At 40.4% G+C, this 17,476-nt stretch overlaps 1 protein-coding gene across 3 annotated transcripts in view; it reads right to left on the reverse strand.

Moving 5' to 3' along the window:
* LOC138715467 (uncharacterized) overlaps positions 1-17,476 on the reverse strand; it is a 534,187-nt gene that overhangs the window by 50,072 nt on the left and 466,639 nt on the right. For all 3 annotated transcript variants that reach the window (XM_069848402.1, XM_069848401.1, XM_069848400.1), the window contains exon 10: positions 10,978-13,271. In XM_069848402.1, coding sequence (XP_069704503.1) covers positions 10,978-13,271 — 2,294 coding nt within the window. The remainder of the gene's footprint in view (positions 1-10,977; positions 13,272-17,476) is intronic.

The raw sequence follows: 17,476 nt of genomic DNA on the forward strand, positions 1-17,476 counted from the left end.
TCCAGTTGTGAGTTCATTTTCTTATAAAATATTAGAAATTTAGAGCCCGCATTTTCTAATAATCTTTGTGGTCGTTCACGTACATATACCCTTAATATTATGTGACAAACGGGAAAGAATTCAACCTTGAACACTATAATGAAGCGAAAGTGCTAAAGTATGAAATGCGTAATAATTTTTCAATTGGATGCTATTAGACTTCCATTCCTAAAATAGGCTATTAGTTATCTCTAAAATAGACAATTATAGGCACTATAAAACTTGAATAGGCACTCTTTAATGACCTAATATCAATTATGGATTAAGACAAAAAGGGCAATGTGCCAGCTCTATTTCAACTCTTCGTGTAAACTACAGGAGTTCTCAACATTTTTAATGGATTGTGAGCACCGCCCACATGTAATACTAAATGAGCGAGCACCGTGAAGTCAAATAGGTTGGGATATATATTTTTTTAGTTAGTTATTTAACGACGCTGTATCAACTACGAGGTTATTTAGCGTCGATGAGATTGGTGATAGCGAGATGGTATTTGGCGAGATGAGGCCGAGGATTCGCCGTAGATTACCTGGCATTCACCTTACGGTTGGGGAAAACTTCGGAAAAACCCAACCAGGTAATCAGCCCAAGCGGGGATCGAACTCGCGCCCGAGCGCAACTTCAGACCGGCAGGCCTTAACCGACTGAGCCACGCTGGTGGCTGGTTGGAATATATGAAAATACATAAATTAAGTAACAAATAAAATTTAAAATTTTAAATCTTCAGAAGAATAATAAAATCTCGCACTTATAAGTTATTCAAAATTTCAGCAATGTCCAAGGAGAAGTAACTTAGATGTGAATCAGTTAATCGTGATCGTGTTTTGTTCTTGAGGTATTACAGTATTTTCATATGTGAAAAAGCTTTTCGCATAGCTTGGTCATCCCGAACATAACTAGACATTTCGAGAGCCATATTCTGTAGTATTTGGAACATTTTTGTTTTTCTACTTCTCAAAGGCTACGAATTTCTGCTTAAAACAAATACCGTACCGTATTTGCTCGCGTAATTTGCGCACTTTTTAATTAACTTTGGCCACTGAAAAATTGGGGTGCGTAAAATATGCGGATTTTTCAAATAAGAGGTCCTGTTCTGAGTTTATCTCAATTAGTATATGTATAGGTAAGTATTTACGGTAGGGCTAATTTTCTATACTGGTAACTTGTCTCTACCAAGGACAAGCATTGTTAAAGTAGCGGGACTTTGGGGTTTCTTTCTGAAGCAGGTACTTCAGTTGCTAGTGAATGACCTACGATGGACTGTAGGAAAGGAAAATCGCTACTACACTGAAAAAAAATATGTACGTAAAATGTGTGCGCAAAATACACGGAGCAAAAATAAAGTTCAAAATAATCCCTTAAAAATTAGGGTGTGCAAAATACGCGGGGGCGCAAATTACGCGAGCAAATACGGTATTTCAGCGCTAAGGTGGACTGGAGATCTACTAATTCAAGTTCCTCACGAGCAGCTATATTATTGTTTTGAATAATCTTGATTCCTTTAAGTCCACGCTGAATTGAAAGGAGTTATCCAACATGAAGTACGGGTAGGCCTATCAGCTCACTAAAATAAAATAATGCATGGATAGGAACACTATTTGTTTCGGCTCGTACAACAAAGTTCGTGCTTGCGAGCACATTTTTACTCGCATGATTTCATTAAAAGAGCACAAAAGTGCTCGAGAGCACCAGGTTGAGAATGCCTGCTGTAGAACGTTGTATCTTATTTTTATTCTTAATATAATTATAAATAGGCCTAGTCGTAATGATAAATAACAGATCAAAAGATCTTGACTCATGGACGGCAGGTGGTATAGTGAAAGCGCTGCTTTTAGCTGTAGAAATAAGAAACAGATTTACTGCACATTCTAGATAAATTGTTTAAGTATAAAAATTAACAGTAATATTGCTTCGTCTACTACTTAAAGTAGATTTGTATGGGCGCAATTTCAATGTAAAGGCAATAAATGACAAAGATGAAAATAGGCGAAAAATAAGAAAAAAAAAAAAAGATATGCGCGTTCTGGTGACCTAGGAAACGATTTCGGGAGAGTGGGTAAATTCCTATACGGATTATAAGTCTATGCAGAAGTGTGCGCATTTAGTTCCATATATCAAATTACAATTTATTCTCTGTGAGCCAGATTTTAAAGCACCGAGCACAGAGTACGCAGAACAGTTATTACAATAATCAAGTCTGTAGGAATCATTTCTCCTAATGAGTCACTAGATGCCGCCACAGTTCAATATTTCGATTTTTCAGACAGTGAAGTCGGACGTCTTCCTCGAAAAATATTGACAGCAAAGACTATTATTGAATATGAGGAATCAGAAGATATATATAATATTCATACTACTACTACTACTACTACTACTACTACTACTACTACTACTACTACTTACTGGCTTCTAAGGAACCCGGAGGTTCATTGCCGCCCTCACATAAGCCCGCCATTGGTCCCTATCCTGAGCAAGATTAATCCATTCTCTATCATCATATCCCACCGTCTTTTTCCCTCCGGCCTCCCAACTAACACTCTATATGCATTTCTGGATTCCCCCATACGTGCTACATGTCCTGCCCATCTCAAACGTCTGGACTTAATGTTCCTAATTATGTCAGGTGAAGAATACAATGCGTGCAGTTCTGTGTTGTGTAACTTTCTCCATTCTCCTGTAACTTCATCCCTCTTAGTCCCAAATATTTTCCCTAAGCACATTATTCTCAAACACCCTTAATCTCTCTTCCTCTCTCAAAGTGAGAGTCCAAGTTTCACAACCATACAGAACAACCGGTAATATAACTGTTTTATAAATTCTAACTTTCAGATTTTTCGACAGCAGACTGGATGATAAAAGCTTCTCAACCGAATAATAACAGGTATTTCCCATATTTATTCTGTGTTTAATTTCCTCCCGAGTATCATTTATATTTTTACTGTTGCTCCCAGATATTTGAACTTCTGCACCTCTTTAAAAGATAAATTTCCAATTTTTATATTTTCATTTCGTACAATATTCTCGTCACGAGACATAATCATATACTTAGTTTTTTCGGGATTTACTTCCAAACCTATCCCTTTACTTCCTTCCAGTAAAATTCCCGTGTTTTCCCTAATCGTTTGTGGATTTTCTCCTAATATATTCACGTCATCCGCATAGACAAGCAGCTGATATAACCCGTTCAATTCCAAACCCTCTCTGTTATCCTGGATTTTCTTAATGTCATACTCTAGAGCAAAGTTAAAAAGTAAAGGTGATAGTGCATCTCCTTGCTTTAGCCCACGTGAATTGGAAACGTATCTGACAGAAACTGACCTAATATTCATACATTGAACAAATTTAGGAAATTGTGGAATCAACACCTTCAGGAGGAAAAATCCGACTATAATGTAAAGATTTTATCGGAGGCAAGACGGAGGCGAAGATTTGAAGATATATTACATTCTTGATCTGAATAAAGGGGGAGAGAGCTACGGCGAATTGCTCAATGGTTGACTGTTTGGACTTTTTGACAATTAGTAATGGAAAATGTCCAAACTGCTGAAACATTGAACATAACATTCTATTCGTCTCAATAATAATACAAAATTAAATTATGATTCATTTTACAAACTTAGAACCTTTCTTGATTACACAAATTATTTCTTCAAACGCCTCCTGAAGATGCACTATCCACTAATGAGACCACTGTTACATAATATAGAAGACACCATGCAAAACACTTCATAAGAGAAAAGCCAATAGGTTTTTGTTCCAAATTGTGGGTCACAGTTAAACCAAATGAGTCTGTGTTAGTGTGATACATGCTGAGCTCCACTGCGGATCACATACATTGTTACCCAGCACTGGCCTAGGTCAGGTGGTGATGTAGTGATTGGATTAAACGTGTTTCGTATTTCATTAAAAATAATCTCTATAGTGCTTAATGACAACTAAAGTTTGCATTAAATTTTAGCATCTTCTGATGTCTATAGAATTTTTTTTTAGTATTTTTCCCATTGCATTAACGATGCATAAATCAAGTAAGTTATATCTGAGCACTAATGGGTTTTAAATTAAGAACATTACATACATGATAACGATCAGTTTTTATGTCATGCATAATTTCTTTACTCATGGTAAGTTTTCAAGCGATAGTCCTGTTTATCATAATGGTTTAACATTTCCTACATACCCTACCCAGTGACATCAGAGACTGTCGGAATTTAGTAGCGTTCAAAAGCAAACTTATTAAGCATTTTCTTACTGCGTAGAGTAGGTTTAATTTTTACTTAATCATTAAAAGAAATGCTTTTCTCTTCTTAACTTTTACAATAAACTGTCTAGCTTTTATTAATCAGTTAATCTTTTAGTACTTTGATTTTAATTGTATTTGTAAATTTAATATTAATCGTAATTATAATTGTAATTGTATTCTTAATATTGTAGTTGTAATCCCCTGGTAGAGGGGAAGAGAAGGCCTGATGGCCTTCTCTCTACCAGGTTAAATAAATAAATAAATAAATAAATAAATAATAAATAAAAGCAAAGAAATTTATGTTTGAACATAATCACAAAACATCTGTACCGATTATACCGGGATATGCAAGACTGACATGATGAGTTTGTTATTTTTTTCTGCATTTCTTAAAGGAGCAGGACATCATTATGATAAAGAGTACTCTGGAAATATATTATGAAGTATTGCTAAATGTTCTTTCGTGCAAGGTGCTTGTATTTTTTGCCGAGGATTGGATTTAACTCATTTTCCATTCACACACTTTGATTGAACAATGACTGCACTTATGTATTTACAAATGGCTTTTGGACAATCCGGAGGTTCATTGCTGCCCTAACATAAGCCCGCAATCGGTCCCTATTCTGAACAAGATTAATCCAGTCTCTAGCATTATATCCCACCTCTCTCGAATACATTTTAATGTTATCCTCCCATCTACGTCTTGGCCTCCCCAAAAGTCTTTTTCCCTCAGATCTTTTAACTAACATTCTATATGCATTTCTGGATTCACCCATACGTGCTACATGCCCTGCCCATCTCAAACGTCTGGATTTGTTCCTAATTATGTCAGGTGAAGAATACAATGCGTGCAGTTCTGTGTGGTGTAACTTTCTCCGTTCTCCTGTAACTTAATTTCTCTTAGCCCCAGATATTTTTCTAACCACCTTATTCTCCAACACCCTTATCCTCTCTTCCTTTCTCAAAGTGAGTCCAAGTTTTACAGCCATACAGAAACCGGTAAAATAACTGTTTCATAAATTCTAAATTTCAGTTTTATTTTTTAAAGCAGACTGGATAACAAAAGCTTCTCAACCGAATAATAACAGGCATTTTCCAGTCTGGTAGAGTTCCCGAGTAGCTCAGTTGGTAGAGCGTTGGTACGTTTAACCAAAGGTCCCGGGTTCGATACCTGGCCGCGGAACAATTTTTCCTCGAAATTATTCAAGTTTTGTAATGTTTTACAAACAACAATTGTCATAGAAAATATTCGGAAACAGATAAGCAGTGCTTAGCTACCTCTTTATTGCAACAATCGCAGAATACGATGTCCTCAAATGATCCAACAAAATCCTTTCCTTTAATTCACTGTGTAAAAAGTACACTTTTGGAAACTTTAATTGGAGGCATATTAGAAGCACATTAACATACACAAACAGAATAAACAAACACATTAACCACTTACGAGGTTCACACACTACAAAGACAGTTCAGCGAATCTTCCAATTTAAGAAGAATCCAAATTGCTGCTAATACTGGAAAAGGGAGAGAGAGAGAGTATTTACAACCTTCCTGAAAGAGGTTGCTTTTAATCTAAATTATTTGTCGGCAGTCTCCTTGAACCATCTATATTTCCTATTATTCTCAAAATATCCTACGTAATAAATCCATTTATGACACGCAATCTATAGAGGGTTATCTGTAAAGTGTTGTAAATGTGAACTTCAGTCCAATGAAACATCTGATTGTGAAAATCTTAACGTTTTATTTCATTTTTCTGTTATTTAGTTCGTTTCTTTTCCTTCGTCAATTCTGATTCGTGAAGCTAAAATAAGGGAGAGTGATGGAACGGAGAAAAATTCTCTCCGGCGCCGGGATTTGAACCCGGGTTTTCAGCTCTACGTGCTGATGCTTTATCCACTAAGCCACGCCGGATACAATCCCGACGCCGTTTAGAATCGTCTCAGATTAAGCTCCATCTCTGGGGTTCCCTCTGGTGGCCGCCCTCTGCACTACGTCATAGATGTCTATGAACGCAGGACCGAAGTCCATACATGTGTTGAGGTGCACTCAGATGAGTGACTGATTGGCCGGGATCCGACGGTATGGGCGCCGTCTTAAATCACAAAGTGATTTATTACGCATATCATATATATTTTTTTTTTGATGTACCGAAGTACATATGATATTTCCATGCAGATATTCTGCGTCATCACATGATGAAAGAGTGATGGAACGGAGAAAAATTCTCTCCGGCGCCGGGATTTGAACCCGGGTTTTCAGCTCTACGTGCTGATGCTTTATCCACTAAGCCACGCCGGATACAATCCCGACGCCGTTTAGAATCGTCTCAGATTAAGCTCCATCTCTGGGGTTCCCTCTGGTGGCCGCCCTCTGCACTACGTCATAGATGTCTATGAACGCAGGACCGAAGTCCATACATGTGTTGAGGTGCACTCAGATGAGTGACTGATTGGCCGGGATCCGACGGTATGGGCGCCGTCTTAAATCACAAAGTGATTTATTACGCATATCATATATATATATATATATATATATATATATATTTTTTTTTGATGTACCGAAGTACATATGATATTTCCATGCAGATATTCTGCGTCATCACATGATGAAAGAGTGATGGAACGGAGAAAAATTCTCTCCGGCGCCGGGATTTGAACCCGGGTTTTCAGCTCTACGTGCTGATGCTTTATCCACTAAGCCACGCCGGATACAATCCCGACGCCGTTTAGAATCGTCTCAGATTAAGCTCCATCTCTGGGGTTCCCTCTGGTGGCCGCCCTCTGCACTACGTCATAGATGTCTATGAACGCAGGACCGAAGTCCATACATGTGTTGAGGTGCACTCAGATGAGTGACTGATTGGCCGGGATCCGACGGTATGGGCGCCGTCTTAAATCACAAAGTGATTTATTACGCATATCATATATATTTTTTTTGATGTACCGAAGTACATATGATATTTCCATGCAGATATTCTGCGTCATCACATGATGAAAGAGTGATGGAACGGAGAAAAATTCTCTCCGGCGCCGGGATTTGAACCCGGGTTTTCAGCTCTACGTGCTGATGCTTTATCCACTAAGCCACGCCGGATACAATCCCGACGCCGTTTAGAATCGTCTCAGATTAAGCTCCATCTCTGGGGTTCCCTCTGGTGGCCGCCCTCTGCACTACGTCATAGATGTCTATGAACGCAGGACCGAAGTCCATACATGTGTTGAGGTGCACTCAGATGAGTGACTGATTGGCTGGGATCCGACGGTATGGGCGCCGTCTTAAATCACAAAGTGATTTATTACGCATATCATATATTTTTTTTTTTGATGTACCGAAGTACATATGATATTTCCATGCAGATATTCTGCGTCATCACATGATGAAAGAGTGATGGAACGGAGAAAAATTCTCTCCGGCGAGAATTTTTCTCCGTTCCATCACTCTTTCATCATGTGATGACGCAGAATATCTGCATGGAAATATCATATGTACTTCGGTACATCAAAAAAAAAAAATATATATATGATATGCGTAATAAATCACTTTGTGATTTAAGACGGCGCCCATACCGTCGGATCCCGGCCAGTCACTCATCTGAGTGCACCTCAACACATGTATGGACTTCGGTCCTGCGTTCATAGACATCTATGACGTAGTGCAGAGGGCGGCCACCAGAGGGAACCCCAGAGATGGAGCTTAATCTGAGACGATTCTAAACGGCGTCGGGATCGTATCCGGCGTGGCTTAGTGGATAAAGCATCAGCACGTAGAGCTGAAAACCCGGGTTCAAATCCCGGCGCCGGAGAGAATTTTTCTCCGTTCCATCACTCTTTCATCATGTGATGACGCAGAATATCTGCATGGAAATATCATATGTACTTCGGTACATCAAAAAAAAAAATATATATATGATATGCGTAATAAATCACTTTGTGATTTAAGACGGCGCCCATACCGTCGGATCCCGGCCAATCAGTCACTCATCTGAGTGCACCTCAACACATGTATGGACTTCGGTCCTGCGTTCATAGACATCTATGACGTAGTGCAGAGGGCGGCCACCAGAGGGAACCCCAGAGATGGAGCTTAATCTGAGACGATTCTAAACGGCGTCGGGATTGTATCCGGCGTGGCTTAGTGGATAAAGCATCAGCACGTAGAGCTGAAAACCCGGGTTCAAATCCCGGCGCCGGAGAGAATTTTTCTCCGTTCCATCACTCTTTCATCATGTGATGACGCAGAATATCTGCATGGAAATATCATATGTACTTCGGTACATCAAAAAAAAAAATATATATAAAATAAGGGAGATAAAAATCGAAAACTGAAGTATCACTCAAAATCATTAAAACATGCATTTAAACTGAATATAATATAATATTGTATGCATGATTAAGCTAAAAATATGGATTACGCATGTTTTTATCCCCAAAAAGGCCAAAACATGCAAATATGCATGGAGACAGTACACATATTTTGAACCGGAAAGTAAAGAAATGGATAAATATTAAGTTTACGCTATGTCCTATGTTCCTATAAAAACATAAGAGTGTTGTCATCTTGTAATTCAATATGTTACCGAAAAATATATTGCTATTCCTAATAAAAGAGTAGGAGAGGATGACTGTATCCATGGTGATAATTTCTCCTTTACCAGTTTTGATAAGGAAAACACTAAAGTTAGCAGTAATATACTGAATTAGATGATATCACCCTTATCCACCCTAACCCATTATATCCTGGCCTAGTTGCCTCATAAGTGATGCCTTGATGGTGTCACTTTTGAGGTCCAGACCTGTCTTCGAACAGTTGACTAAACAACAACAATCACCCTTATGAGAATTGTGACTTTAATTGTTTTTCTCCTGTACGTTTCATGTTTCTTGTCATGAGGTAATTTTGCGCGTCAAAATAATTATCACTACAACAAACATTCTTTAAACTTAATGAAATTGTTGGAAATCTATCAGCACGTCCTGCATTCACTTCCGCAGACATTGGTGACGGCTCAAAATTAATGATTATTCACATCGAACTTGGGCTTAAGAGAATTTAATCGTCCCCTTCTACAGATCAATGGAGTCATCAAAGAGCCAATTGGCTGGACTCCTGATGTCAGAAAATTCATCAAAGAGACAATTGGCTATTAACGTTTCGTGCCTAAGACTTCTACCACTTCTTCTCCTATAGTACCGTCGCTCTCATTTCCGGCAGCCAATCGCGTTGCAGGTCGGCTACATTTAAACGTGTGCGTCTTGTGATTCGCTGAGGAAGACGTTATTCATTTCTTAAGGCTCGATAAATATTAATATAATCGCCCGCCATTTTGGCTCTTTCGTTGGCGTTAGCGGAAAGTACACGAAGACGTTATTTGCCGCTCAATTATTTGCTGAATTACAGTGCGTTTGATTTATTATCATAGGAGCTATGACATGATAATGTTTAACGGTGTGGCAAATAGATTCCTCGTATGGTAGCTCGGCAACGAAAGAACAAAAATGGCGAACGATACTACCTACCTAGACTTTATAGAGCCTTCACTTCCTAAGACGTAAGCAAAGAGGAGGAGTCACGCCGGGAATAACAGCGTCGCGACTATAGTTGGTACCATCGCGTTTCTAACTCCTCTGGGTCAGCTCGCTGTACTCCTCCCCCTCCCCCCATATGTTGTAGCTAATCAGTTACGTCCATTTTCGGCTTTCCCCCTCGAAATTTTCTAGCGCTCCTTCACTGGAGCGACGAAATCCGAAGTGAGACAAGTGGCAAAGAGGCTTGGAGCTCACATATTCAATTTTTCACAGCCCCAACTCCCTTGCAAGGATGTGTTTTCACGTACCTTTAAAGTTTCACCTCCCATTTCCCCTCTAATTCATTAGGTTCGTTCCAACAACAGTCAGAAACCGTCCGTAACCATCGTGAGCATGCGCAGTACAGAAAAAGCGTTCCAACACAATCCGAACCAGTCCTGAACCGGAAACATGTACTGCAGTCGGGCGTTCCAACAAGCTTTTGACACGGGTTCGGAACGGTCAAAAATAGTCCGTGGATTGAGGCATGTACGGAAGAGTACGCAAGACGCGCATGAGCATAAGCTCACCAACGTCTCCTGGATACTGAAGAAAGACATGATCGACTGTTCACATCATTGAGGTTAAAGATGAAAAGTGACAGTACAGACGAATAATAAAACTAGAGATTTAATTTAAATTTTCGCCAAAAAGAAAGGGAATGGGAATTATTTGGGTATTGAAACAGTTAATTACAATTTCAACATGCAGCTTTGATTAAAAGTATAATAAATAAGGAACATACATTAATAATAAAAAAAAGAACTATTTTTAGATGAGAGTCCCTTAGTACACGACGTTGAATAATCGGAATTCTTGCCTTCCATATTTTTTGTCATCTTTTTATTGAAAATGATCGAAATTCTATTTTCTGCAATTAGAATTAGCTGCGAAACGGTAAAATAATTAAGCATCCCGTTCTTAGCAAAGATGATCACAGTTATAGCATCTCTGGATTTAGTACATAACGATCCGCGAAAGCGTTCCAACAGCGTCCAGTCCAGTTTCAATCCCATAGCAGATGCTCAACTAGCGCATGCGCATAAGATGGTACAGGAACCGTACATGAACTGATCCATGAACCGCTTGTTGGAACGAACCTATTCATTCTTGATGTACAGCAGGACTCACTTGCGCATGCTCCGCTGCACCGCCTGCGTCACGGACACGGTGGTGACGGGCTGCTCGTCATCTGTGCGGCACGGCCGGCTCACCCGCGCGCGCCCCCTGCCCCTCGCGCTGCGCGTCTGCTGCTTCTCCTTGTCGCGCCGGGGCGAGGGCTCGAACCCAGAGTCCAGCAGTACTGACGAGTCGCCGCCGTTGCGACTGCGGGCCGTCGACGCTCCAGACTCTCCGTTGGCCTCCTTCTCCACGGGGGAGGACATCGTTAACTCGACGTCGCTCTTGTCGTCTGCCTTGTCTTCCAACTCGGCGTCATTCCCTTCGTCTGCCTCTTTCTCTTCCTTGTCACTTTCTTTCTCATTATTTAATTCGCTTTCTTCTTCTGCCTTTTCTTTACATTCTGCTACATTAGTTTCGTCCTCTTCTTCTCCTTTTTCATCGCCATGCTCACTTTTCCTTTCTGCTTCGTGGGTTTCCTCCATTTCCTGTTCTTGAACCTTCTCTCCTTCGCTTATTTCAACGTATTTCTCGACATCTTCGTTATTTTCTTCTCTCGATTCTCCTTCTTCATTTGTTTCAGTTTCTGTTCTTTCTTCTTTTTCTATTTCTTCTTTATCATCCACCACTTCCGCTGCCTCTTCTTTATCACATACCACTTCTTCTGCCTCTTCCTTATCACATACCACTTCCTGTTCCTCTTCTTTATCACATACCACTTCCTCTGCCTCTTCTTTATCACACACCACTTCCGCTGCCTCGTTCCCCGTCTCTTTGCTTTCTTCGGATTTGTCTTCTTCCTCCTCTGCAGTTTGTTTCTGCTCTTCAAGCGTTGCGTCACATTCATCTTCCTCGCCTTTTCCAACATCATTACTTTCTTCTTTAGTTTCGGCGATCTCGGCAGTGTCACATTCTTCCTTTGGCTTACTATCGTCACTTTCTTGTATCGCTTCTGTTTCTATTTGTTCGTTTGTTCGTTCTTCCCCTGTTTCTGATTCATCCTCTTTTCCTTTCGACTCCCCACTCTCTTCACCACCAGTTCTGGCGCTCTCTGCAGTTACAACATCCTCAGCCCTCTCTTCCTCGACGGACGTTTTCTGCTCCTCTTCCGTGTCTTTGGATTCCACGTCCAGTTGCTCACTGGTCTCCTCAGCCGTTCTGTCTCCAGATTTCTCCGCACTTTCGGTCCCCAGTTCTGCATTTCTGTCCTCCTGCTGATGCACCATTGCCGTTACCACTGTCTGGGTTGCGGGCTCCTGCGAGTCTATGGACGTTTCTCTTTCTGTATGGGCAGTCTCTATCGTCACTTCCTCATTCACTATCTTATCCACGACTTGAGCTTCACCTCCAGTTTCTACTTTTTTAACACCTTTTCTTACCACTTTCTTACTTGTAGTCTTTGTCGTGCCCTCGTTCCTTTTCGTTTCTTCGGCCGTCTTTCTTATTGTCGAACGTTCTTTCGTGACCATTTTCTTGCTAGATCTGCCTTTGCCTTTATCTGGAAATTTTCGTTGCTCTTCTGTTTTCTTATTTCCTGCACTCTCTTGTTTCTGCCGAGTGTCCTTCCGTCCTGAAACTTCATTTTTTGTTCCCCTAACTGGCTCCTCTTTCCCTTCCTTTTGCAAGTCGTCCTTGGCTTTGCTCTTGTCGTCCCTCCTGATCCTCGTCTTGGCCGTCTTCGTTACAACCTCCTGCTTGGCGTCCTCTTCCACTTCGCTGGCTTCCTCAGACTCGTCCACTTGCTCCTCGTCCGTCACGGTTTTCCTCTTGGTCTTCTTGCTCTTGATCGTCGTCCTCTTCACTCTCACGTACTCCACGCCGCTGTCCTCTTCCTCCGACTCCTCTTTCCTCTTGGACCTCCTCTTCGAGCGCTGCTTGTCGCTGCGCCGCTTCTTGTTGCGCACCCAGTTCGAGTCGTTCTCGTCGTCGTCCTCGCTCTGGTCGCTGGACGCCCTCCTGCCGCCCCGCGCCCTCCTGCGCGCCCTGTCGCTGCCGCTGTCCGTCTCGTCGCTGTACTTCGCTTCCCTCCGCTTTCTTCTCCTCTTGCGCAACTCGCTGTCCGCACTGTCGCTGAACTCTTCTCTTCTTCTGCTGCCCCTTCGGCGTCTTCGCGAGTCCTCCTCAACTATTTCGCTGTCCTCGTCGTCGACATAGTCGGTCCTGCGATGCTCCCTGCGTCTCCGTCGTCTCCGTCGGCGCATGCGCTCTTCCCCGCTGCTCTCTTCGTCAAATCTGCGATGGGTGCAGATCAGAGGAGCATCGATACGCTCCACGTGGCGGATGGCCACGTCGTCGTTCATTCGAACCTGCAACACCGACACATCACAACTCGCATCAGTCTTCATATCGTCTACAATGTTAAGAGGTGCAAAATATTCTACTTCGATATTTTCACGTATGTATACATTTTCAGAATTCACGTAGGAGTCAAAACATTTCTCAGAGTCATAAAATATGATGGAAAACATTGATCTTGGCTTGTTATCGTGAAAAACCTTCAAGCGACGACGACAATCCTTAAACCGTGTGTGCAGAAATACTGACAGCTTAGATTAGTATGACGTCGCATACAATCGATAGTGCCGGCGGCGAAAACTGAAATGGAATGCGCGATTCTCAGAAGGAAATTCGATTTGAAACTATCATCGTATACAAATAAATATTGGACGGAAATACACATAAACTGGAAACGGTAGGCGAGGTAGTTGGCGAAGTCATAAAAGACGCATACCTACAATGTTATTACTAGAGCCCGGATTTATGCACTAAGCGCTGACAATGAGAATGACAATACTAGATTACATGGTTGGGAGAGTTTTTAAGGCTGATTTACAATATTCCAAAATTTAACATGGGAGAACCGAGTAACATGGATTAGAGAACGCAATGAGTGAACCGCGCTGAGGGTTAAGACTCATGGGTTTGCAACTCGTGCTCTCAAAGTGTCAACACAATCTCAGTGCAGGTAGAACGGACTCTGTACTAGCTGTAGTGTCTGTATGCAGTTCTTGCAAGACGCAAGTTTGCTCGCGTCTGCAGCAAGTGGCGGCTCGTTTTAAGTGAAAAACAATATAATCCCCACATCATTTCCCTTTAGTGATGAGTCGAAAGAGAAAAGATTTTTTATTAAGAAGGGAGGTAAAGCTTGTATTATGTTCTATTACACTTTCTTACGCATGACATTTTATGTTACAAATAAACACAGTGAAGGTTTTAGTAAAAAAATATTGTCCAGATCTACTTTAGAACAGCTAAAGGTAAAAAAGGATATCAACAAGGTGAGACTGATATCAAATATCGTTGTGCGTGCGAGTTACAGAATTGCACGACATATGATCGACTAGCTAAGAGCATTTATGGATAAATTTGAAATGTGGCAGTATCATGCAGAACATAGACAACTTCACTTTCTTTGACTAGATTTTCTTATCACTTCTTATGAAATATAAGAGCCTACTTCAAGACCTACAGCAGAATTAGTGGTTAGTTTGGAGAAAGTGTAACAATTAACAAGGAATCGAGATTTTTCTGAAATCCTTTTGAGTTACACCGATAGAAAGTCCTGAAAGTTTATAGCATGAATTGATAAATCTACAGGACAGCACGCCAGTCAAAATCCAGTGAAATCAGGAATCGAACTGTTCGGAATGCTGCCTAAGTCAGAATTTCTAAATGTACTCTTTGCTACTGCATGTGCTTGAGGCAGAGTTTAATACAAGAAAGAAGTGTAAAAGCTCTCAATGTACAGAAAGACCTCAGAAGTAAGTTTATTTCAGCTGCTGTAACATGTAAAAAACACTTCCTTGAATTTATGATTGTTTGCGAATACAGCTAAGGTAAGTGTCCCTGATATGACCATGTTAAGGTTTGAAAATTTTTCTAGCCGCCATTTTGAAAAAAATGTAAACCACATTTTTCTTACTCGTTCTCAGTCTAATGGACTTTCTTAAAACAATTTCCTTTCCCCATAACAATAGCTTTAATTGTCCAAAAAGTCCCAAATTCCAAAAGTCTACCTAGTGACCATATCAGGAACATGTGCACATGATATGGCCACCCTTGTTCCATGTTCTACAAATCGTGATTGTTTTCAGTTTGATAGTGCAGATGTGCTAAAATTAAGTTAATTTTGGTATAAAATGAATAAACATAACACTCAATAATCTTTTTTATAACTCAAAAGTGTAGTCAAAACAGGTTTTTCCATAAAAAAGTTGTTTTTCTTAAAATACAAAATTCTTGCGCAGCCTAATCCCAGCTATAAGGCATGTAAATTTGTCAGTTGAAAAAAATAAAAGTGAAATGAACTTGATATGGCCATGGTGCATTTGATATGTCCATATCAGGAGCAAGTAAGCTTTCACGAAAATCGTTTGATTATGAACAACTCGTGAAAGATACGCCATCAACGACAACACCAATCAACAAAACATTAAAAACTGAATGGAGTACTATGGTTTTCATGAAACAAATCCTTGAAAAACATGCATAAAACAAAGGAGACTTACCAGAGAAAAATAAGAAGTCACATGAAAACCGCAAAACAGGCAACTGACGCCATATTGCTCAACCTGATTGGATGGAAAACGGTCAAGTAACATACCAGGATGCCTTTTCACTGGATCCTGCTGCAATTTAGCAGATTTTTTGGTTAACTAACTCACAATAGGGAAGTGGCCATATCAGGAACATGGCCATAACAGGAGCACCCACCTTATTACCTTTCTGAGAACAGAGGAATACTCTTTATTGTATAAAGACTTGTAAATCCTCGCATTCTATGTTTCAAATAAGACATACAATATGAATTATTAACAAATAGTGTAATAATAAATAAGTGTTGCAGCTATATTTGTTGTATCTTGAAAAGGTTGTATTCAGTTTGTTTTTCCAGTACTAAACTAATTTACTAAGCTAGGAAATAATACAATTTTGTTATGTGTGTTCAGGAACAGTCTGTCTAAAATTACTATATTTATTTTACCATACGTCATTCTGTAATTCAAATCATGGAGTAGATATCACGATCACCTGCATGAGCCGCCAGAGCGCACCGTGGCAGTGAACTGCTTTGCAGCGAAACTACAAACAACTTGTAACTGCTGCGGCTGGCTCCGTCTGTCTTTCTCTCTTTCAAGGCTCTTTTTAGCACTTCGTGAGCACGAGTTGTCCATCCATGGTTAAGACAGTCATTGGTAAATACCAAAGGGACTCACAGAACGACAAGAATGTCTGAGTGTGGGATTAAAACAGGCAAAGAGTATGTACTAAATGTCTGTGTTCCAAAAGGAGCCAGGAGAGTCATAGAAAATATTCCGATATGTGATCATATCGGTGGATATTGAGTTCAGCACTTAGGTCGCTATATAAGAAGTCACAGTAGTCAAAGTGAGACACCATAAGGGTCTGACTGGGATTTCTTTGAGTTTAGTAGGTAGGAATTTGTTCAGACGTTTAACAAGGTATAATAGAGAAAACTTTTCTACAGATAGGCTATATCTAACTTGCGTATTCCAGTTCGTACTTATCAGAGTCGAAATAAATGCCGCGGTTTTAACAGTAGCGCTGGAAGAAGTTATTGTATTGTTGAGAGACACAAACTGAAGGGTTTTCATAGTAGTAGAGGATAGCAGCCTTTGTGCTCTAAGAGAATGGCTTGGGTATGGTAAACAATAAGAAGTTCAGCTGCAATTTTAAGTTTAACTTGAGACGAAGCTGCAGAAAAAAAAACAATTACTAATCTTCTCGATGTTCGGTGGTCTTTTCCTTAACCACGTGTTTTAAAGAAAGACTGTGTTTCTTAACATCGTTGACACCACCAATACTAAACACTTTTTCACACAGCACACAATGAGGTTCAGTGAGGTTATTCAGCGTGGACAAATTATACAAATCTTCCAACCTCTTTACGTATGCACTTTTTTTTTCGTAGAAGGATCCTCATTATCAGAATTTCGCTTCCTTAAATATTTAAACAACACAATTAAAACACCGATTACTTTGTATTTTATAGCAACATCCCAGATAATGCAACTACCTCGAACATAAATTAAGAGATATGCTGAGAAACAATTCATTCCATGCCTGGTGTTACTTGGTACACGAAGGTAAAAGAGTTGCTGTGTATGCTGAATGTCCAAAAATCAATGACTGGATGACCAGTAAGCACCATCTTTCATCTTCGGAATACAAATGCTGTGAAAATGTCCTGTAATTTGTCTCCAGTTCGGTCTGTTCCTGGGAGATCCTTTAACACGACCCTTGCGGCCAGCCCAGATACAACGAGACTGAAACCTTGGGACACGTATTAGGGTCCACAGAAAAAGTGCGCAGTAATCGTCAACACAGTGTCAGTACTTCACTCACCGATATCCTAAAACAACAAGGATGGGGAGTATATCAGGAATTACACTGTACTTCTCAGGATGATCCCACCAGACATTGTCAAGGAATGAAGGAATGTTCATAGAGCGAACTATCAGATTTGAGAGGGATACAATGCAGCCCACTA

Source organism: Periplaneta americana, chromosome 15, assembly GCF_040183065.1.
Source record: "Periplaneta americana isolate PAMFEO1 chromosome 15, P.americana_PAMFEO1_priV1, whole genome shotgun sequence".
In the NCBI taxonomy this organism is placed as follows: domain Eukaryota; kingdom Metazoa; phylum Arthropoda; class Insecta; order Blattodea; family Blattidae; genus Periplaneta; species Periplaneta americana.